At 61.8% G+C, this 22,471-nt stretch overlaps 1 protein-coding gene across 1 annotated transcript in view; it reads left to right on the top strand.

Annotated features, from left to right (window-relative positions):
* The window catches only part of ABCA13 (ATP binding cassette subfamily A member 13), a 125,818-nt gene that overhangs the window by 87,393 nt on the left and 15,954 nt on the right, over positions 1-22,471 (top strand). Inside the window, exons 37-48 of the mRNA XM_059711290.1 lie at positions 1,795-2,017; positions 5,719-5,808; positions 7,607-7,676; positions 8,788-8,915; positions 9,052-9,139; positions 12,929-13,037; positions 15,225-15,279; positions 15,704-15,881; positions 16,864-16,979; positions 17,262-17,418; positions 18,003-18,256; positions 20,487-20,673. Of these exons, the coding sequence (XP_059567273.1) occupies positions 1,795-2,017; positions 5,719-5,808; positions 7,607-7,676; positions 8,788-8,915; positions 9,052-9,139; positions 12,929-13,037; positions 15,225-15,279; positions 15,704-15,881; positions 16,864-16,979; positions 17,262-17,418; positions 18,003-18,256; positions 20,487-20,673 (1,655 nt within the window). The remainder of the gene's footprint in view (positions 1-1,794; positions 2,018-5,718; positions 5,809-7,606; positions 7,677-8,787; positions 8,916-9,051; positions 9,140-12,928; positions 13,038-15,224; positions 15,280-15,703; positions 15,882-16,863; positions 16,980-17,261; positions 17,419-18,002; positions 18,257-20,486; positions 20,674-22,471) is intronic.

Raw genomic sequence — 22,471 nt, 5'->3', positions numbered from 1 at the left:
AACACGCAGTCAGACAGCACAGCGTGCGGAAATGGTTTCCTGAAAGACACCTTATTTCATGGGAGTACATATGCCCGGGCGTGTCCTGTGAGTTATGTTTATCCTGTGTGCTGCTCTGCGATACACTGTTCATCTGATGTCTTTCCTGTACTTACAGATTCACATTCTCATCCTTGCCTTTTTGGGGGTCATATTTCCTCCACCACTCATTTCACTGATGCTTAGACATTTCTTTTGAAAAGATGACATCATCCTCTTGACGTGCTCTGTTCACCTCATGACACGCAGTGAGCGCCCCGCGTGGGTGCCGTGCTGCTTCCCGGAGGCTGCTCAGCTCGCGCAGGGCCTGCCACCTGTTCCGTCAGCCCCACGCGCGGGCAGCGCGGGCGTCTCCCACTCCTGGCGGCTGTTTCCTCCGGGACGCAGCAGCTCCTTCTTTGGCGTCCTTGATGCATTTCACCGGACCCTGCTGGGTTCCTGCAGCCAGGCTGCGCCTGCCCCGGCCCTGCAGAGCGGGCCAGGGCTCCCACGCCCCTCCGTTAGGGTGTGCGCCCCGCCCCGCGCTCTTGGCCGTATTGGTGCGCTGACGCTCTTCCTGCTGCTCCGCCTCGCGCTCGTCGGTGTGGCCCTCTTGTGGGCTGTCTGTGAGCTGCGTGTCCGTGCATGCGGTCGCTTGGCTATTCTTTTGTCACTTTAAGTGGTTTCTCACTCGGCATTCCGTAATTGTACTCATAAGTCAGACACGACCACTCCCAACAGTTTGGGTCAGCATTTAATTCTGTCTGTTAAATTATTCATGCAAACGCTTTTATGAGTTTAGCCATGAATATTTGATTGGTGGTTGATTCATGGCCATGAACTACCTTGGCCTTTTACTTTTCCCATTAGCATATGGGGGGAGGTGGGGAAATTCGTTTTTCTTAATATGAGCAAAGCCTTTCCCCCCGACTTACTGAGCCTGTGTGGTGAGCACTTACTGTGACTGAGGCCGATGTTGTCTCTGTTCTGTAGCTTAGTGAGGGTGGCAGTAACAATCCTCATCACTTAGAGGGAAGAGGTCCCAAGTCTTCATTTTGCAGCCGAGGGAAGCGGCATTCAGAGTGGGTAGTCATTTTCCAGAAGTCACACAGCATGTGTGGCGGAGAGTTCCCCAGCCCCAGTGAGTCTCCGGGCCAGGCCGTGGGCACCCCTGGCCACCCTCTGCCTCTGCTCCTGCCCTCTACCACCAGGCACGTTTCCTGAGTGGAATCCACAGCCAGTGGTCTGTCTCCTCTTTCTGTACCACCTGCCGCCCAGACAAAACCTTCCACATCAGGTGTTTGGAGCCCTTACCTGTTGCACACGTCTGAGAGGGTGCAGCTTGTCATGGCCATTGATGTCCGGAGGTGACCCGTCGTGTAGATTTTTCCAGAGCTCTCATTCAGTGAGGGGTCGTCTGTGCTCAGAGCTGCCCGGTTTACCTGGGGTCTGGGGCCTCCCAGGTGAAGGGACACAGCCGGGGCCCCGGGTGAGGGGTCACAGAGCTGGGGCCCCAGGTGAGGGGTCACAGAGCCGAGGCCCCAGGTGAGGGGTCACAGAGCCAGGGCCCCAGGTGAGGGGTCACAGAGCTGAGGCCCCAGGTGAGGGGTCACAGAGCTGGGGCCCCAGGTGAGGGGTCACAGAGCCGGGGCCCCAGGTGAGGGGTCACAGAGCCGAGGCCCCAGGTGAGGAGTCACAGAGTCGAGGCCCCAGGTGAGGGGTCACAGCTGGGGCTGTGGGGCCCTAGGTGACTTGGGCGTGTGTTCTTGTCCACAGACGGCAGCCCTGCCAGCACCCTCACGCAGGTGGCTGCCCTGCTGACCCAGCGGCTGTGCCGCACACGCCGGGCCTGGCGGGGTGCGCTCTGTGACCTGCTGCTGCCCGTCCTCTTCATGGCCTTGGCGATGGGCCTGTTCATGGTGAGGCCTCTGGCCACCGACTACCCTGCCCTCCAGCTCACGCCTGGCCGCGACGGGAAAGCCCAGACTTCCTTCTTCAGGTGAGAGGCCCGCTCTTTCGGGGAGGCCCTCACTCCCAAGCTCCGTGGGGACAGAGGGCACAGCAGCAGCTCCGGGACCGCGTGTTTCCTACATGGAGTCCTAGCAGGAGGGTCCGCTCTCCAGGCCCCGTTCAGGGTGAACGAGGCAGCCTGGCCTCCAAGCTCGTGTCTCGGGGCACCCGCAGCTCCCCAGGCACCAAGCCCCTCCGTGAGGGCCCCTGGCTGACATGCCACGGCCCGGCCCCTCCAGCCCACGGCCTCCAGCAGGTACCGGAGCCAGGTCTCTGGCGTGGAGGTCACGACCCTCCGCTCCTCCTTCCTCTGCGCTCTCCCCGCTGGGGCGCAGGGGGGCATCTCGCTGCGGGGCCGCTTGTCCTCCACTCCTGGGGTGCAGACCGGGGCGCTTCCTGGTTCCCAGCCCCGGCTCTGCAGCTGGTCTTTAGGCCGCATTCCTGTGCTGCCGGACACTGGGGAGGGGCAGTGACTCCCAGGAGCCAGGCCCTGCAGCTGCTCATCAGCCCAGCCACCTCAGAGGGGAGCTACTCTCCTGCCTGAGGCCCCCCTCCCCCCTCCCACCCTCGCCCTCCTGCTGTCTGAGCTCCATCTGCAGCAGAGTCATGGGGGGGGGCAGGCAAGGACACAGGCCCTCAGGGTGGTGTGCCGGCCACGCTCTGTGCAGCAGGCTGCGGGGTCGCGTGGACGTGGCACCTCGGAAGTGCTGTCGTGAGGAGAGCACGGGACCCACTCAGAGCTGCCTCAGGAGCCACAAGGAAGCGCTGGTTTCCATCCTGGTGGGAGGGCAGGGTCCTCCCTGCAGCACCTTAAGTAGCCCCGTTCCAGGCACCACGGAGCAGTCGTGGAGGAGCGAGCCTTTGAGTTTTATGGCAACAGGACAAGCGAAAGCCAGTTGGTTTGTTTTTTCAAACAGTGACCTCTAGACCGAAGCAACAAAATAGCAAAAAGTAAACCATAACTGTAAATCTTGCTCTTAGTAATTATTCCAAGGAAACCACTTTATGGGTCGATATTTTTCCCCCCAGAAAAAGCATTTTAAACTTTTGTGTTTGTTCTTAGATTAATAGGTCGAAAGAGGGCGATCTGAGCATTTTCACAGATGTCACAGGAGCGTTTTCCTTTTATGAGCGACATTTTGGTGGGAAATGTGTCTCAGTGTGGAGTGTTTTCTCATTTGTCAGGAACGTGAGGGCTGTGGTGCAGGGGTCACACTGCCCGCTTACGGGACGTAACTTCGCTGTAAACGTCAGCGTTTCCATCAGGAGCGTTTCTGGCTGTAGCCGTGGGAGTCATATTAGGCCAGTCATAGACCATGTTGACTTCACAGTGAAAAACCCAGTTACTTTTACCAGCAAAAGTGGTGTATTTGGAAACAGCAGAGAACTGCAGTCTGGGGTGAGGACGCTGTAGCAAAACTAGGCAAGTTAAGCCAAGAGGAGAAAGAGCATTAGAGACAGAGGAGGAAGTGGGGGGGCGCTGTGAATGCAGGTCCCAGGGAAGGGAGAGTTCAGGGGGGCGATGGCTTCCCATTGGCTGAGCTAGTTGCCGGGCGAGGAGAAAACCTTCCTCCCCTGTGGGGGGGTTGGACTACAAAGCAGTCTCGTCCCTGAGGCCCACTCCACGGGGAGGAGGTTCCTTCCCTCGCTGTCACCAGCGCCTGAGCAGTTACGGTGGGTGCCGAGTCCGTGAGAAGATGGTGCGTTCTGTGACATCCCCCTGGGGTCTGGGCTGCAGCGGTGGGTGCATGGCTACTGCTCAGCAGGACAGACCCGGCGTGATGAGCGCGTCCTCTCCGTTGCCGTTGTTCCCTCCAAAGACAAGAGGTCAGGGCAGAGCGGTTCCAGGGAGTGACTACGGAGCGGAGGCGAAGGACAGGCAGCAGTGACCTCGCAGCGTTCACCCGGCGCCTCTGGAGAACATGCTGTGCTCCAGCCACTGTCCTTCGCTCGTGGAGCAGGGGTTCCAGGAAAGAGACCGAGAAGCCAGACTTGGCACCCATGGAGATGCCGGCAGGGTCCCTGAGCACAGGGGGGCTCACAGGAAGGAACTTACCGGCGGGGGGGGGGGGGGTTTCCAACCAGTAGCAGGAAAGGGGGTGCCCCTCTGAGGAAGCTGCACCTGGGTGTGGCTCCCGGGAGAGGGTGTTCGTCCCAAGATGTGCAGGTCTGAGAGTGCGGAGGGATTCAAGCACTGTTTCAAGGCTCCCACGTCGGCAGCAGGGAGCCATTGGTAACTTGTGAGATAAGAAATGCCAGATGGGTCTGGTAGAGGCTCAGAGAAGGGACTAGGGGATTAGGAATCTCGTCAAATCCCCACCGAGTAGAGGGCGACCGGCACAAACATGACGTCACCTCTCCTTTGGGGCGGGATTGCTTTCGGGACGTGGGGGCAGGAAGCCTGACGGCTCGGACGTCCCTGTGCTTGAATGCTGGTGACCGTCCAGAAAGATATTTGGGAGTCAGTCAGATGGCCACTGTCCATGACCCAGGAGACCAAGTAGAAGCAGCGGGGGCTGAGGAGGCTGCGGGCTCGGTGCTCCCAGGAGGGGCTCCTGCTGCACGTCCTTGCCCGGAAGACGAGGGGTCTGCGTTAAGTCACCTTCGCGCTCAGAGCGCCCACTCGTCTTTGCTTTTGGGATGCATGTTCCCACGGCACGTACCTAAAAGCATGTGATGACAGACGTGATGTAAGTCTTAGGCCAGGGGTCCTCAAACTTTTTAAACGGGGCCAGTTCACTGTCCCTCAGACCGTTGGAGGGCCGGACTATAGTTAAAAAAAACAACTATGAACAAATTCCTATGCACACTGCACAGATCTTATTTTGAAGTAAAAAAACAAAACGGGAACAAATACAATATTTGTATTTGCATGTGGCCCGCGGGCCGTAGTTTGAGGACCCCTGTCTTAGGCAGTCACAAATCTGTGTCTGTGAGACCGTCCTCCAGAATTTTCAGTAAGTGCAGTGAGCCCGACTGCCCGTCAGGCCAGCGTGCAGGGGCTGCAGTGTCGTTTCCTCCACATTCTCCCACATCCGCCGTTCCTGCAGTGGGTGTGTACAGTTTCAGTGGAGTTTCTTTCCACCCTCCCCCCAGACTAGGACCGCCCGTCTTTCGCTGGGAACGGTGGGCGGCCTGGTTCTCCTCGGGGGGCCTCAGCTGCCGACGGCCCAGGAGACCTGTGTGTGCCGGCTGCGCCCAGGGCTCTGCGCCGGGCCTTCCTGGGAGCAGGGGTTCGAGAGAGAGCACACAGGCGGCGGCGGCACAGGCACGGGGTTTCCCTGCAGGCCTGCCAGGGCGCCGGCTCCGCCCGCCGGAGCTCCAGCAGCACAGAACGTTGGCGGAGACGTGAACGTCGTGACACCGTGTGATACACGCGGCCTCTGAAACTCATTTCAAATCCGTGTAAAAACGCCACAGCTGGTGACGTCACATTAAGCGAAAAGAGGGGAAGAGAGTACACCGTAAGGCAGCTGTGCACACATGGGGCCTGTCCTGGCAAACTGGTCAGAGGGAGAAACTTCTTCCCTCCTTCCTGGCTCGGTTTTACCGTGGAAACCGAACCAGCCGCTGGCTCTGAGCTGCGGAACCGTGCCTGTGGCCAGCCCAGCGCAGGCAGTGAGGTCAGACCTGCCTGGGCCTCCGTCTGACGGCTCTGCGCCCACCTCCCCCGCCCTTTGTCTCCGACAGCAGTGACAGCGATGGCATGGACCTGGCCCGCGTGCTTCTGCGCGAGTTCGGAGACAGGGAGCAGCTCTGCGCCAGCCTCGCCCCCGGCCTGTGAGTATCAGTAATTCCCAGCATCCCGTGTCTGTGGGGAACCCAGTGCTGAAACATGAAGTCGCAGTTAACTAGGTGTGTGTACCACCTGCCATTTACTTTTAGGGAAACGTGTGTGTGAAACAATTCACTCTAATTCTTCTTTAACTGAGGGACTTAGTGACTTCAGGTTGGGAGCCAATTGCCCTGAATATCTCTTCTCACGACGTGAAGGGATCCTAGAGGCCTGGCCTTCAGCGAGCATGGCCCGAGCCCGCTTTCTCGCTGAGCCCCCCTCGCGGGCCTGGCTGCTACTTACTGAGGAGCTCCATGTGGCGGAACCGGGTGGGTGTGGGCACGGCCTGGTCTCAGGCGTTAGCGCTCTGGGCAGAGCAAACGGGGAAGAGATGAAAACCATGATGATGTATTAAGGACAGCAGTGCGTGTTTCCAAGTGATAAATATAAAATGCAGACAGTAATGCCATGTTGGGAATCTCTTTTTCTAATTGATGGTGACACTTTCTGCCCATTAGTCATGACGGCCATTAGCTCCAGACTGAAAGGCTGTTAATGGTCTCGGCAGGGGGATTAATAGAAAATTAATTATGTTGTTTCCCTTTCCTTTTCTTCTGAAAAACAAAGTAATTGCTTTAACTAAATAAAGCTGCTCTGTGAGGCTTTCATTCTCTGCAACTGAACTGAGCAGGACGTGAAATCGTCTGCGAGGAGGAACTCGTGGTCTGGGCGCCGTCCTGGCCCAGCCTCGCACAGAGAAGGGCATGGGAGGGGGGGGCGGTTCCTTATCTGGCCTCTCGAGGGAGAAGGCGTAGAGCCAGTGCCAAGGGCAGCAGGACGCTTTCCACGTTCTGTGCAAACAGCAATTTCACCTTTAGGTTCTCGGCCAGGCAAGGCCCTGGTCCCCAAACTCCCCAGCCCAGCCTGCAGGCCACGCTCTGCCTTTCCCTGCCCTCCTTTCTTTATCTGTAAAACCCAGGTAGCCTGTTCCTCACTTACTCCGATTTTGTCTCCATTTCTACCCTTTTCCTTGGGCAAAGGCTGGGCTGAGGGCTGCCTCATGCAGGGGTGCTGGGCGCACCTCCGTGAACAGCAGTTGCCGTCCATGCCGCACAAACAGCTGAGGTCTGAGACCGAAGCAAAGGCTTTGACTTAAAACAAGGGCCTTGGCTTCTCTGGGTGTAACGTGTGGCTGAGTCCAGTGATTCCTCCGCGCTCCCTTCCTGGCGGGCCCAGCTACCACCCTCCCGGTGCTGGCCACACCTGTGCGCTCGGCGGCCTCTCTGCTGAGCTCTGAGCGGTCAGGCCTGCAGAGCGCCGGCCCGTTGAGACCGAGCTGTCGCGTGTTCTCCTAACGGGGTGAATGAAGTCTGAGATGTGCCGGCGTTGCTAACTTAGAAACAGGCGGCAGGTTTATGTCTAGATTCATTTTACAAGGTAGCAACCCGCTGGCACTCCGGGACGATTCCCACGATTTCGGAGGTAAAATGGTCCCTTTCCCACCCGTTCTCGCTGGTCTTTATCTGTAAATTGAAAGTGGGAGTTAGCCAGTCCATGTTCCTGTTGAACTCCTAAGACCGGGCGGTTCACCTTGCACGTGGCCTGCTGTGCTGCTGCTGAAGGTGCTGGGGTTTGAGACCAGGACTCGCCCGAGTCTGGAAACCCTGTCCTCAGACCGACATCTGCGTGGGGGCGCGTGGGGGCGCGTGGGGGCGGGCTCGCAGCCAGCGATGTGCCTGTCGATGGGACTCGCCCAGAAGCCGGTGTACCCCTGAGCCTCACTCGGTCCTGTTGTTTCCGCAGGACAAATGGCTCCTGTTGGCACCCGGAGCCCGCGTCTCACCCAGAAGCCCCGGGTTCCTGTGGCTGCCTGGTAGGTGTCAGTGGCATTCTGGTTTTTTAAAAAAGTCTAAACCTCAAGTAACAATGTTTACTTCACTTATAAAACCCCCGTTTCTGTTAACTCTGAGCCTGGGGGCTTCGGTTGACGTGGGGAGCTGCCCCTTGGGAAGGTCCATCCCACAAAGTGAGCGTTCACACCCTCGGACGTTACGGACATTACGTGGGTTCCACGGCGGCCCCCCGTTTACGCTTCAGCTGACGCCGGGAAGCTGGACTCGCCTGGGGAGAATCTCCCCACATCCCGGCAGGATGCCCGGGCTCCTGCCCCACGTTCTTTACGTGAGTTCTGAGGATGGGGGTGAACGCGAAGATGCCATCGGCCTCCTGACGACGGCTGATGCCTGCTGAGCGGAGGTGCTGGCATCGATTCCAGGCAGAGGCCTGGCTGCCCCGTCTGCAAGGAGCGCAGGTCGGGGTCCCCTTGGAGAACCGATTGGAATTCATCTCAAAGGAAAACTCAGCGGGCAGTTAATGCAGGCGTCGGCCTGTCGGCCACAGTCGGCAGCTAACGTGGGACCCCGGTTATGAAAAGGAGGAGAATCAGCTTCGGAAGCCGATGCGCAAGCCAGTGTCCCGTCCGGACTCGTGACAGTCCTCATGCGTGACCTTCCCTACACGTCCCGAGAGATGGGAGGAGCACGGGGCCCGGGTCCGAGGCGGCAGGCAGGGCCTCCCCCCGCTGGGCAGTGAGTCCATGATTCTGAGCGTGTGAGTCACCTGAGAGGAGCGGTTAGGCTCCTGCTTGAGGCCCTTCGGGAAGAAGCCCCGAATTCACCCGTCGCTGTCCCGACTTCCCGCCCCTGCGTCCCGGGCTCTCCTCCAGGTCACGGGCGAGGAGGCACTTCCCTGCCGCGTGCTCGCCCACCTGCCTATCTCAAACCGAAAAGCACCCCCAGTTCCCAGTGTGACCCGCGCCCCGTCCAGCGGGTCTGTGTCATGGCGGATGGGGGCGCCCCCAGAGGAAGTTTGAGAAATCAGCGTAGACGCCAGTAGGAATGATGCTGCAGCGATGCCACGCTTAGAACGTCAGCCCACCCACTTGTGTGGGTTAAAAACACGTTTCTGTTCTATCTCCCTGCCAGCACCTGCAGAGCTGCCCCAACGCCAGTGCCCGGGCCCCCGCCCTGACGGACCTCCGGGGCCACACGCTGCTGAACCTGTCGGCCCTCCGCCCGGAGGAGTACCTGCTGGCGCCCGGGGAGAGCCCCAGGTGGGTGCGGAGCCGGGAGCGCTGGGCAGGGCCGGCTGCTCCTCCAGGGCCATTAAGATGAGCGCCGTCAGGACGAGCGCCCGCGTGGGGCCCTGCGCGCCCTTGGCGAAGCCCTGACCGTGCTCCCTGTCCCCAGGCTCGGGGGCTGGTCTTTCGGAGGGCGAGGCCCGGATCCTGCTCAAGATGCGAACTCAAACCTGTCAAAACCAGAAAACCTGGCAAAGGTAATAGTTCTTGTTTTTCCTGTTGGGAGGCATTTAGGATATCGCACGCCTGAGACCCAGGCATATTCGTGGGCTCAGGAGGAACCAGGCCAATCCCAGTGTGTGTTCCTGTGGAGTCAAAATAGTTCAACGGCCCCAGCGAGGTCCTGTTCCTGTAGCCACGGAGCACACGGCCTCTGTTGGTTAAGACCAGACCCACCCAGTAGACCTGAAGCACATGGGAAGGCGCCTGGGGCAGGACAACTGGAAGCGCCCCTGGGGCCCCTGGTGGCGGGACGTCCCGCGCACTAGCCTTCCCCCCCCCCCCCCCCAGAGTCCGGAGGTGGGGCCCAGAGACCACACAGACGCAGGGGCTCAGCAGGACTTCTGCGCCCCGCGAGTGTGCAGAGGGCTCCTCAGGTGAGGGGATGAGGACGGGGAGGACAGGCCTCCCACCAGCAGGAACTTGGGTGCTGAGTCCCAACAGGGTGGTCACAGGGAGGCCACAGGGCCTCACTCACCTGCACACACAAACCCCGATGTGGCCTCACTCACCTGCACACACAAATCCCGATGTGGCCTCACTCACCTGCACACGCGATCCCCGATGCGGCCTCACTCACCTGCACACGCGATCCCCGATGCGGCCTCACTCACCTGCACACGCGATCCCCGATGCGGCCTCACTCACCTGCACACGCGATCCCCGATGCGGCCTCACCCACCTGCACACACGATCCCCGATGCAGGGCCTCACCCACCTGCACACACGATCCCCGATGCAGGGCCTCACCCACCTGCACACACGATCCCCGATGCAGGGCCTCACCCACCTGCACACACGATCCCCGATGCGGCCTCACTCACCTGCACACACAAACCCCGATGCGGCCTCACCCACCTGCACACGCGATCCCCGATGCAGCCTCACTCACCTGCACACGTGATCCCCGATGTGGCCTCACTGACCTGCACACGCAATCCCTGATGAAACATTACGTTGCTGTGTAGACTGTTCAGCAGTCCCTCCTTCAGCAGGCAACACTTTTGTTCATTTCCTCTAAGAATATTTTAGCCTTTCATGGCACTAACACAGACCTTCCTATTCACATGGGTGCGTCTTCGCTGGCGTCTGGGCCGCAGCTGGGCCCCCCAGTCTCTGCTGCACGGGGTGTGGCCTCCGTGCTCTCCTTGCGGCTCCTCTTCCCTGGGCTTAGCTTCGTCTTCTGCACCGACCTGCGGGACTAGGGGCTTCTGCAGTCTTGAAGTTGTTGATCTAAGAATGTCCAAACGTACAGAGAATTTTTCTAAATTTCCTGCATAGAATTTTTATGAGTTTATTTGAGCCAAACTGACAGCATGCTGGGAAGCAAGGTCTCAGACGTCCAGAGGACATGTTCGCAGTTTCTTTCCTGCATCTGGAATGGAGGCGGGAGAGGCCGGCAGGGACGGCTACGGGGAGAACAGGATTCTGTCTCTGGAGGGCCTGGAAGAGGGGGTTTCAGAGGTGTGCTCACCGGGGTGCACAGGAACCGTGGGCAGGGCTGGCCGGAGGCAGAGATGAGCCCGTTAGGAAAGGAGTCACCTGCCTGGGAGCCACCATCCACCATGAGCCGTCTTGTTAGACTCTGGTCCCATCGCCTGCCTGTGAGGTTACTGCTGTTAGAGGTATTGCAGCCCCCAGTTTTCCCTCCGTGTGCTTGGCGTGTCCGTGGCCGGGCACAGGAGTGCTGGCGGCTGCCTTGGGCACATGTGTGATCTCTGTGACAGTGACCCTTGCGCCAGCAGCAGAGCCTGTCTCTGTCGCCGTGCACATCCCAGCTGTGAGCCGCTGTGCGGCACTCGCTGCTGGCCCAGTCCGAGGCCTGAAAGTCGCTCGGGGAGGTGTGGGTGGGGAGGGTGGCGGCCGGGCTGTGGGTGCAGTCCAGCCAGAAGCCCTGGGGCCCAGAGCATGGAGCAGGGGAGGGGCGGCCTGTGTCCCAGTCCCCACGGCCCCACTTCGGTGTTTATACCCTTGTACGGTGTCGTTTTTAAGATGGAAAAAGTCACCCTGCTTTTAAAATAAATGAAAAACAAAGCATGTGAGTCCCCTGATCTCATACAAAGATGCCACCGTTCCTCGCCTTCTCCAGCTGAACAGTCGGGGAGGCAGGTCGCGGGCAGTGGGGGTGCAGGGTCCACAGGCAGAGGTTTTCTCCATTTGGTCCCTTGACTTGCACAAAGCCCCATGCTTCTGTCACGGCCAGAAACAGGCTGGTGCTTATGCGGGCGGCAGGCGAGGGCCGGGCTCAGTCCCGCAGGCAGGAGACTCGCTGAGTGGGTGCAGGAGGCCGGCACGCCTGTGGGGTGACACCCCTCCTTTGGGGCGGCCAGTCCGTGCTTCCCTGCTTTTCAGAACTGCGTCTGTCACACACGGATCTGCGCTCCCCTTGGTGTCTCCACACCGTCCTGCCATCCGCCATCCGCCTCTCGTTTGCCAGCCGAGGGCATCGTGCCGCCCTGGGGCTCCAGCGGTGTTCCTTCCGCTTGGAAACGCTGGAGGAGGGAGAGGGCAGCGTGGCCTCTAGAGGAGACAGGGCCCATCTCCTGAGCTGCCAATGAGGTGGTTGTCCGAGAGACGGGGGTATACAGGTGTCCGTTTTAACCACGTGGACAATCGTTTACCACTTAGCTGTTCCGTGGGCATCATAGTTGCCACACGGGACCCCGGTTAAGTGTCGGGCACAGTTCGACGAGGTGGGAGGACAGGGCTTCAGGGCCTGAGAGCTGGTCCTGACGCAGCGTCAGCTGGACGGCTTGGCCGCCCCGAGCACGCACACCCTGGGAGCAGCCCAGCTCCGCAGCGGGGGTCTGTCCCAGGGACGGCGTGTCCCGAGGGGTGGGCTGTCCGTCAACAGAGCGAGGACCGGAGTTTGCTGGTTGATGTACTTTCTTCTTCTTTTTTTAAAAAAGTGTTTTTTACTTATTTTTAGAGAGAGAGAGAGGAAGGGAGAAGGAGGGAGAAACATCGATGTGAGAGGGAAACTTCCACAGGCTGCCTCCTGCACGCCCCCCACCGGGGGTCGAACCTGCAACCGGCACGTGCCTGACCGGGAATCGAACTGTGACCTTTCGGTGCCGGGACGCTCAGCCACTGAGGTGCACCAGCCCGGGCGATGCACTCACTTCAAGACACTCGCCAGCCTTCCACATGGAGATTGTTTTTTAAAATTCTCTTTAAATACGAGCATTCTGAAATACAGATACTGATGGCTCAATCAGCACCTCTTAGTTACTGACGATCTCAACTTTAATGACGTCGTCCATCTTGCTTCCTCCCTCACTGTCCTCCGCTCTGGCAGGCGCGCGGCTCCATTCTCCACGCTCAGCGGACGCTCAGCTCCCTTGATTTTAAGAAATCATGTCCCACGTTCAGTTATTAATTTGAAAGTAATCTTTTTTTTTTATCACTTTCCCCACTTTTAATTTGCAGGTCAAATTTCATTAGCTTACCAACCGAGAAAGAAAAAAGATGATGGGTTTAGGTTTTTTCTCGCTGTGAGAATACAATTATAGAGCAACATTCACATTTGTTCTGGGGAAAATTAATCTATTTTTAGCTGTGAATTATATGCTTGAGATAAATGTGAAATTAGCGGATGGGAGCTGACCGCTCACAGTCAGCTGTGCACGGACATCGCTCTGAGGCAGCATTTAGGTCCCGCGAGGCCGAGGGACACGCGTGGTCCTCGTGTCTGAGAAGCGCTGGCGAGGAGACGCGCCCCCCCCCCCCCCCCCCCCCCGAGCGCTGCAGCTGCCCTTCTCTCCCAGGTGTGGTACAACCAGAAGGCCTTCCACGCCCTCCCTTCCTACCTGAACCACCTGAGCAACCTCCTCCTGTGGAGGCTGCTGCCGCCGGCCGCGGACTGGAGACAGTACGGTGAGCCCTCGCGCAGGCTGCACGCCTCTCCCTTCAGACGCGCGCGCTCCACTAGCGAGAAGCAGGGGATTCATTCGGAACCGGAGCCCGAAGGTGGCGAGCGGTCAGCCGCGCTCATTCAGGCGGTGCAGGCCCTGCTGGGTCGGGCACTACGGCTCCCTCCTCGGGCTGTGCTGGGGGTCGGTGACGGGGAGCTCTCCCCAGCGGGCTGGCCGGACCTCGGGGGCCTGAGGCAGCCTCTGCCATCACCGGAACCTCGGGAAGGGAGGTCGAAACCCCTCGGGCTGGGCCTCGGCCCGTCACGTCTGTGTGGGCCACGGTCCACGTCCAGGCCCGTTTTGGCAAATGACGGTTCATCCCGGGCGCGGCGCGGAGTGGACGACTGGCTGCGGAGAGGCCAGCTGCTCCCCTTGGGGGGGGGGGGCGGGGAAAGTTGTAATTTACCAAATTCATCTCCTTTTTTTCAAAAAGAAAGAAAAGACGTATAAGACCAGCCGGCCCTCTGCACGTAGTTTATTCACCAAGTCTGTGCCAGCCACGTAGACATGAAGGGAAACCTTCGCCCCAACGTCCCAGCACCTCGCTCCTCCTCACCGGTTCTCCATGTTGGGCTTCCCTCACCACCCGTTTTAAAAATACATTGGACTTGCTTATGTGGGGGCCCTGTATTTTGGAATAATAGTAGCAAAATAAAAGCTAGAGAGGTGGCTGGGAACGGAAACGCGCGCGAGGCCTGCAGTGGGCAGAGGCCGCGTGGAGCACGTGTGGAGCCAAGGGGACACTAGATACTCGGCATCACTGGTCTCGCTGCATCTTCCCGTCGCTCTGCTTCCTGGTGAGACAGGTCTGCAGGCTCGGGGCCAGGGCTGCAGGGCTGGCTCTGCCAGGGTGCGTCCCTGAGCCGGCTCAGAGGTCAGAGGTCACCGCTGTCGGGCGCCCGCCTGGAGGGGTCACACACACTGGGTAGGGGTCAGGGTGAGAGAGGAACCATGGTGTCCATTCCCAGGATAGGCTGGGCCAGTGTGACCTTGTACAGGAGGGTGTGTGTGGGGGTGGCCGTGACCCCTCCAAGGCCCTCTGAAGCCAGGCCAGCTGAGCTGGACCAACAGAGAGGAGTGTGGCCTTTACCGGCAGGCAGAGGACGGCTTGCTCTGACATCTGGGAATGAGAGTGGCATGTCCAGCTTATCCGTTAGGGAGACCCCTCTGGGAGCCGCGTGGGAGGGAGGGCTGGCTGTGCTGAGAGGCGCCGGGCTGGCTCGGGCATCTGGGAAGTGACAGAGCACAGACAGGTGGGGGCTGGGGAGGGGAGATGTTTAAAGACTCGGCAGCCAGAGAGCTAGGCCCCCCAGCGTTAAGAGGGAACTGTGTGTGAGGTAGGTTATACCCGTGGTCGGCAAACCGCGGCTCGAGAGCCACATGCGGCTCTTTGGCCCCTTGAGCGTGGCTCTTCCACAAAATACCACGTGTGGGCGCGCACGTACAGTGCGATTGAAACTTTGTGGCCCTTGCGCAGAAGTCGGTATTTTGTGGAAGAGCCACACTGAAGGGGCCAAAGAGCCACATGTGGCTCTTGAGCCGCGGTTTGCCGTGTCGCGGTTTGCCGACCACTCTAACTGTTAGGGTGACACCCGTTCACATGGGGTCACTTTCAAGCCACTGGAAGGCACTGGCCTAGACCAGGCGGGCGTGGCTTCCCAGGGAGCCCCCAGGCGGGCCCACCGGTAGGAAAATGGTTGACTGAGCTGCTGTAGCCGTCCATGGAGTACCACTGCAGCTCTTTAAAAGAATAGATTCTGTTCTGACCCAGGAAAGAAGATGCGGCTCTATTATACGACCTGTGTGTTTGTGGGTCACGACTGGACGCACTGTGTGGGCTACTGTCATTCTTTAAATTGACGATTGGAGGGAAGAGAGGTCAGTGCCCTGACTAGATAGTCAGGCGTCACATGTTTGAAAACTTCCTGGGCACCAGAGGGAAATGGCCCACTCAGGCCACGGGGTGCTTGTCACAGCTGGAGGGCAGTGTCCCCCGGTCAGCACCGGGCCTGTCGTTGGGTGTGTCCAGCGCGCTGTGGCCTCCCCTTCCCGGGCACGGGCGCCCCGGCCAGGGCAGAGCCCACAGGAGTCCTCGGGCTCCCGCCGCCCGTGCAGGGGGAGGCCCGGCTCACGTCCCCGTCTCTTGCAGGAATAACGCTCTACAGCCGCCCGTACGGAGGGGCCCTGCTGCACGAGGACAAGATGTGAGTTGAGGGACGGACGTGGGCGGGCGGCCGAGGAACGAGATCTCTGGGTGACGCTGGAGGCGGCTCTGCGCTGGCCCTGAGGGAGGCTGGCCCGGGAGCTGGGGAGCCACTGGAGCTGCCCCTGCCCGCTCCCTGGGGGCTGCTGTCTGGCAGGGCCACCTCGGCCGAAGCCACAGCCCCGCAGCGGCCGCTCCGGACGTCTTTCCTTGTAACTGGGGGTCGGGCTCAGTGGTCAGGAGCCGACTTGGAGACGCAGCCGGGGAAAGCCCCTCAGCTTTGCCCTCCTTGGTGATGCCCTGCACGTGGGAGCAGCGCCCCTGCTGGAAAGGTGGTGGGTGATGAGTGAAGGTTTCCACGGCTGGTCCCACCGGCAGGCAGAGGCCCCGCTCTTGGCCCCTGACGAACTGCTCTGTCCCCGCAGCCTGGAGAGCATCCGGCAGTGCGGCGTGGCCCTCTGCATCGTGCTGGGCGTCTCCGTCCTGGCCGCCTCCATCGGCAGCTCCGTGGTCAGGGACCGGGTGACCGGAGCCAAGAGGCTGCAGCACCTGAGTGGCCTGGGCTACGGGGCCTACTGGTTCGCTAACTTCCTCTACGACATGGTAGGTTGTGGGTACTACCCGAGTCGCTGCATGCACGTGACCTGTTTGTGTGTGCGCATGTGTGTGCGTGCACATGTGTGTGTGTGTGTGTACATGTGTGTGGTGTTATTTGGGGGGCCTGGCCACCTCAGACGTGAACAGAGCAGGGGTCATTTCACGGGCAGAGCGTTTCAGGTGAAGTCCTGTGCGTCACCGGCGGCTCCCGGCAGGCTCCTGCCTTGGACCCGGCGTGGAGCTCAGCCGACCGGGCCCTTCTGAGCATGTAGCTGGGCTTGTGGTGTCTGCGGCCACAGCGCCGCGCCTCAGCCTTTCCGGCGGCCGGAGTCTATCAGGCTTCCCCCGCCTGCCTGTGCGCGACGCCTGGGCTCCGGGACAGACGCTCCCCAGACCTGCCGCGGGTCCTGCCCGGGCCGCGGGCCTGAGTCGCACATTCGTCAGCCCCGGGGGCTTTGAGGTCTCAGCCCAGACTGAGAAAGGCTGGTCCTGCCCCACCTCCACTGGGGGGCACTCGGCTCAGGAGGGGACACGGCCACCCCGGCCCACGCCCACTCAGAGCAGGGCCAGCTCCCAGTCCTGGCTCCCGCCTGTCCCCGTCCGCACGCTGCCATGCCCCCCATTTAACCGCAGCGACGACAGCTTCCCCGGGAGAAGGGCAGAGGATAGGCCTGGAGAGGCCCCGCCTCCAGGCCCCCCGAGGCCCCTGCCTTCGCCTGTGTCCCCATGGCCGCCCTGTGCCCTTCGGTGTCCCCTCCTCTTCCTGGAAGGACACCGCTCGCATTGGCCTCGGTCCGGCTTTCCTCTCATTTTGCCGGGATCACCCTTTGCCAGCCCAGCCCCAGGCCCATGTCCAGGACACACAAGCCTGGGGGACCGGCCAGCCCGGCTGCAGAGCCTGCGACGTGCACCATAAACGCACGGCACTGTGGGACAGAGTGCGCCATGGCGGTCGGCGGAGCTGCCACAGGTCCCTCTGTCTCCTCAGCTCTTCTACTTGGTCTCCGTCGGCCTGTGTGTCGCCGTGGTCGCGGCCTTCGGGTTGCCAGCCTTCACCTTCCGCAAGAACCTGGCGGCCACAGCCCTCCTGCTGGTGCTGTTCGGGTGGGTGACGTGACGGGCCGCGCGGCCGCTCAACCGGGCCTGTGTCCCGCGGCGGGAACCCCGGGGGGGCTCTGAGCCGCCGTGGGCTGCGTTCTCGCTCCCTTCCAGCGCTGAGGCTGCTTCCATGGGGGATGCTGCGGGAACGCGGTGCTGAGAGCCGGGGGAGGGTGCCAGGTGCCCCGGAGCCAGGAAACTGTCCACCGAGTGAGGAAGGAGCGGGGCCGGTCATTCCATCCTCATGCAGATAAGCAGGCAGTAAGCACGTGTCCGCCTGACTTCCAGGTACGCAACCCTCCCGTGGATGTACCTGATGTCCGGGCTCTTCCCCAGCGCGGACGTCGCCTTCATCGCCTACGTCTCGCTGAACTTGGTCCTGGGCCTCTGCACGCTGCTCATGACCACCATGCCCCGGCTGCTGGCCATCGTCACCAGGGCTCAGGTCAGCGCCGCCGGGTCACCAAACCGAGTCACCTCCCCAAAGCCCGCCGCCAATGTCATCGCGGGGTCAGGGCCTCCCCAGATGGCTATTAGGGCGCACACACTCAGTCCATAACATTCTACCTGACTCCCCCAAGTCCATGTCCTTCTCGCATGAAGAATACATTCATGTCATCCCAGCAGACCCCAAGCCATAGCTCATTTCAGCACCAGCTCTGAGGTCTGAAATGTCACCTGAATCCCACCTGCCCGGCCCGGGCGACTCAGGTCTCTTCATCCTGAGAATTCCTCTCCAGCCACGAGCCTGGGAGGCAGAGGAGCTCCCTCCCGAACCGGTGGGGGGCAGCGTGGGAAAGACTCCATCTACAGGGAGCCCCCGGGCCGCGGGCCCACCCAGCCAGGCGGCGTCCTCAGACCGGGGCTGTGGAGTAGACAGAACCTCTGCTGGCCACGGAGAGTGTGACAGAGGCTGGGATTGGGCAGGGCGGGGTGTGGGGGGCAGGGTGTGGGGGGCGGGGGGCAGCGCAGGAGAGCGGGGCCTGTGAGCAGCCCCGAGCTGGGCTTCTGTTCCCTCTCCCTGTGCAGAATCTGCAGACCATCTACGAGGTCCTCAAGTGGGTGTTCACCCTGTTCCCCCAATTCTGCCTGGGCCAAGGCCTGATCGACCTCTGCTACAACCAGATCCAGTTCGACCTGAGCCACAGCCTGGGCGTCGACACCTACGCCAGCCCCTTGCGGATGAGCTTCCTGGGCTGGGCCTTCGTGCTGCTGGCCTCGCAGGGCACGGCGCTGCTGCTCCTGCGGCTGCTCCTGCACGGGGACGCGGTGCGCAGGGCCAGGTACGCGCTGCCCCTCGGGCGCCCACGTAGAGCAAAGGGGCGACTGTCCCGGAGGCTGTGGGCGGACGGACCGCGTCTGCCCCGCACGCTCTGGTGAGGGGGCTCGTGTTCCCTTTGCTTTGGGGTCGGGCGAGTCATGGACACGAGAAGGGGCAGTGTGAGGCCCTGGAGGTTCCTGGCCAGTGCGCAGCCCCTCCGCTCTGACGTGGCACCTCAGGTGCCCTTGGACGGTGAGGCGGCTGTGTGTGTGGTGAGGGTCACCTCCCGGGTGGGCGTGCACGGCTCAGTGCCCACAGCCACGCGCCATTGCCCAGTCCTGTTGCCATCAGGCTGTGTCTCCTCTTTGTTAGGGAGGGATGGGTGTCAGGGGGATGGGTGCTAGGGGGATGGGTGTCAGGGGGACGGGTGCTAGGGGGATGGGTGTCAGGGGGACGGGTGCTAGGGGGACGGGTGCTAGGGGGATGGGTGTCAGGGGGACGGGTGCTAGGGGGACGGGTGCTAGGGGGATGGGTGTCAGGGGGACGGGTGCTAGGGGGATGGGTGTCAGGGGGACGGGTGCTAGGGGGATGGGTGTCAGGGGGACGGGTGTCAGGGGGACGGGTGCTAGGGGGATGGGTGTCAGGGGGACGGGTGCTAGGGGGATGGGTGTCAGGGGGACGGGTGCTAGGGGGACGGGTGCTAGGGGGATGGGTGTCAGGGGGACGGGTGCTAGGGGGATGGGTGTCAGGGGGACGGGTGCTATGGGGATGGGTGCTATGGGGATGGGTGTCAGGGGGATGGGTGTCAGGGGGACAGGTGCTAGGGGGACGGGTGTTAGGGGGACAGGTGCCAGGAAGAGTGTCAGGGGGAACGGGTGTAGGAGGCATGGGTATCAGGAGGGGGGAGGGGGGATGGTACCCAGGGACAGTGTTGGGGGGGATGGGTGCGGAGGGGGGGACAGGTGTCCATAAAGCTTCCCGGGTGACTGATGACAGGCCAGCCCACTGGTGGGCACCTTGTGGCGGGTCCTGATAGCGGGAGGGAAGGAAGGGGATAGTTCCTGGTCGAGAGACGCCTGTGGGAGCCGGGGCTCAGGGCCGGGGGGGGAGGGGAGAGAGCAGTCTAAAGGCACGTGTAGAACTTGATGAATTTTCACCAACTGGACACGCATGTCACCTTCCCCAGACTGAGTGTGTCAGCCTCTCAGGCCCTCGGGACGTGGGCCCGTGGGCTCTGCAGGCGACCGCCTCCCTGCCCCCTCCCCACCCCTCCCCCCTCCCCTCCCCCTCCCCACCCCTCCCCCTCCCCACCCCTCCCCGTCCCCTCCCCTCCGCTGCTCCTCTCTCCGCTGCTGCTCCAGTGCGTTTCAATGCTACACAGATGGGATCCTGGGATGTCTGCTCCCAAGTATCTAATCTTTTCTCATCAGCTGCGTTGTCTACGGAATAAGTTGTGATTTCTCCATTGGGGGTTTCAGGGACAGAAAAATAGTACAGGGAGAGGACCTGGGGCACTGGGGGCTGGACGTGGAGGTTTTATTTTATTTTAAATACCTGCTAATTTTAAAGTAGTTTAGACGCAAGAAATTGCAAAATGGGTACAGAGCCCGTGTCCCCTGCGCCCAGCTTCTCCCAGTGACACTGGGTCATGTGCTGACACGGTACCTGCAGGGCCAGGACACAGGGTCGGAGGACACCAGCCGGCGGGCTGTGCCCTGTCAGTGAGTCAGGGCTGCACAGTGCAGCTCACAGGGAAACGGAGGGTCCCCGGAAGTTCCACGCACCGGTGAGCGGTGAGCGGGCAGGAGCAGGAGTGGGGAGTGAGCAGCTCGGGTGTGAGTGAGTAGCTGGAAAGTGAATGTGCGTCCATCTGACAAACTCATTAAATGCAGGAGCAGGCATCGTGCAGGTGCCTGGGCTCAGTCCTCCCTGCGGCCCCGCACGGCGTGTGATGCAGCCGCGGGCTGTGCCGTGCAGCCCAGGGGTCTGAGTGCCCAGTGCGGGGACTCGCAGACAGCAGCCTGCGCTGACCTCTGTCCCTCAGTGCGGGCGGCGGGCGTGTCTCACGCAGCGGGGGGGCTCGGAGGGTGTCTGCTGGCTGCCTCCTGGGGACCCTGCCTGCCCTGGTGGGTCCAGCGCGGGCCGAGCTGCTGCCGCCATCTCCAGGCCTCCTCCGTTGGGACATCTCTGACCTCCCCTCTCTGATGCCCCAGGCCCGTCTGGGTGTGGACTAACAGCGTCTCTCGTCCCAGGAGGCGCTCAGCCGTCCAGGGCACAGTCACAGCCTGTGCAGACGCCGATGTGGAGGCGGAGCAGGTGCGGGTGCTGAAGGGAAGAACCGATGGGGACTTGCTGGTGCTCTGCAACCTCAGCAAGAGCTACGGGCGCTCCCAGCGGCCGGCCGTGCAGGATGTGACCTTGGGCCTGCGGAGCGGGGAGGTGAGGGGCTGCGTGTGTCCGTGTGACCCTGGGCCTGCGGAGGGGGAGGTGGGGGTCTGAGTGTGTCCGTGTGACCCTGGGCCTGCGGAGGGGGAGGTGAGGGACTGCGTGTGTCCGTGTGACCCTGGGCCTGTGGAGGGGGAGGTGGGGGTCTGAGTGTGTCCGTGTGACCCTGGGCCTGCGGGGAGGTGGGGGTCTGAGTGTGTCCGTGTGACCCTGGGCCTGCGGCGGGGGAGGTGGGGGTCTGAGTGTGTCCGTGTGACCCTGGGCCTGCGGCGGGGGAGGTGGGGGTCTGAGTGTGTCCGTGTGACCCTGGGCCTGCGGGGAGGTGGGGGTCTGAGTGTGTCTGTGTGGCCCTGGGCCTGCGGCAGGGGAGGTGGGGGTCTGAGTGTGTCCGTGTGACCCTGGGCCTGCGGCAGGGGAGGTGGGGGTCTGAGTGTGTCCGTGTGACCCTGGGCCTGCGGAGGGGGAGGTGAGGGACTGCGTGTGTCCATGTGACCCTGGGCCTGCGGAGGGGGAGGTGGGGGTCTGAGTGTGTCCGTGTGACCCTGGGCCTGCGGAGGGGGAGGTGAGGGACTGCGTGTGTCCATGTGACCCTGGGCCTGCGGGGAGGTGGGGGTCTGAGTGTGTCCGTGTGACCCTGGGCCTGCGGAGGGGGAGGTGGGGGTCTGAGTGTGTCCGTGTGACCCTGGGCCTGCGGGGAGGTGGGGGTCTGAGTGTGTCCGTGTGGCCCTGGGCCCGCGGAGGGGGAGGTGGGGTCTGCCGCTATGGACGTGACCATGTGGCTGGGCTGCTGAGCTGGTTCCCCTTGTCGGACAGTCAGCGCAGGCTGCACTGCCTCTGCGCGGTCGGGCTGGTGGGAGGAAGCCCGGAGAACTTCAGAGGAGACGCTGATGCAGGCCACGCTCCCCGTGGGCTCTTCTCCAGGCCTCCAGGGAGCATCGCCGCTCAGCTGCTGACCGGGGCTGCCTGTAGGGCCTGGGGGGCGGATGGGGGGAGCAGGTCCGGCTGAGAGGTATCCCTGTTCCTCTGAGGATCTGTGATTGCCCGGAATTGGGAGATCGTAGCACGCCCAGTGTCACACGGTGGCATTACACTGGGCTGCCTTAGAGCTTGGAGTCAGGGATGGAGGCTGGGTGGGGGCATCTGGGTGGGGAGGCAGTTGGGTGGGGGGCAGTGTGGGATTCTTGAAGGACTGGTGCATTGTGGGGTGCAGTGTGGACAGCAGTCAGGTGCGCTGTGTGAGGGACGCCGTGGGACAGGATGGGCCGGGGGTGACAGGCCCAGCTGAGTCGGGGAGCGTGGCTATTGAAGCAGGTGGGACTCAGGGAGCCACGGCCGCCCAGAGGGACGCAGTCGGTCCTGGGATGACGAGTGGGACGGCGGCAGAGAGCCCGCAGGTCAGTGTCCAAGATTCAGGGAGGCAGGAGGCCACTGGAGCCGCAGACAAAAGGTCGCCGTCAGGAATGTGCGCCTCAGAGGGAGATGGGAGGAACCAGACCCGCAGAGCCGGCATGTCGCCTCCACTAGGAGCGCACTCAGGGCCGGCGCCCAGGTGCCAGGGGAGGACCAGGTGCAGGAATGAAATAGAGGACATTCATGTGCAGGGGACCTTGTGGAGGCAGCAGATGGTGGGGTGCTTGCTGACCCCCTGTCACTCAGCTGGGCAGGAAATGGGGTGTGTTGGGGGGACTGGCCCTTCTGCCTTCACTGGCTGGTGGACATACAATACGGCTGAGCCCAGAGCTGGCTTGGTGCTGGGAGTCGAGGCGCCACCTTGGGAGGGAGGTGGGAGGAG

This window comes from Myotis daubentonii, chromosome 10 (assembly GCF_963259705.1).
Source record: "Myotis daubentonii chromosome 10, mMyoDau2.1, whole genome shotgun sequence".
NCBI classification, from domain to species: Eukaryota; Metazoa; Chordata; class Mammalia; order Chiroptera; family Vespertilionidae; genus Myotis; species Myotis daubentonii.
This window is presented reverse-complemented; position numbering and strand designations above follow the sequence as displayed.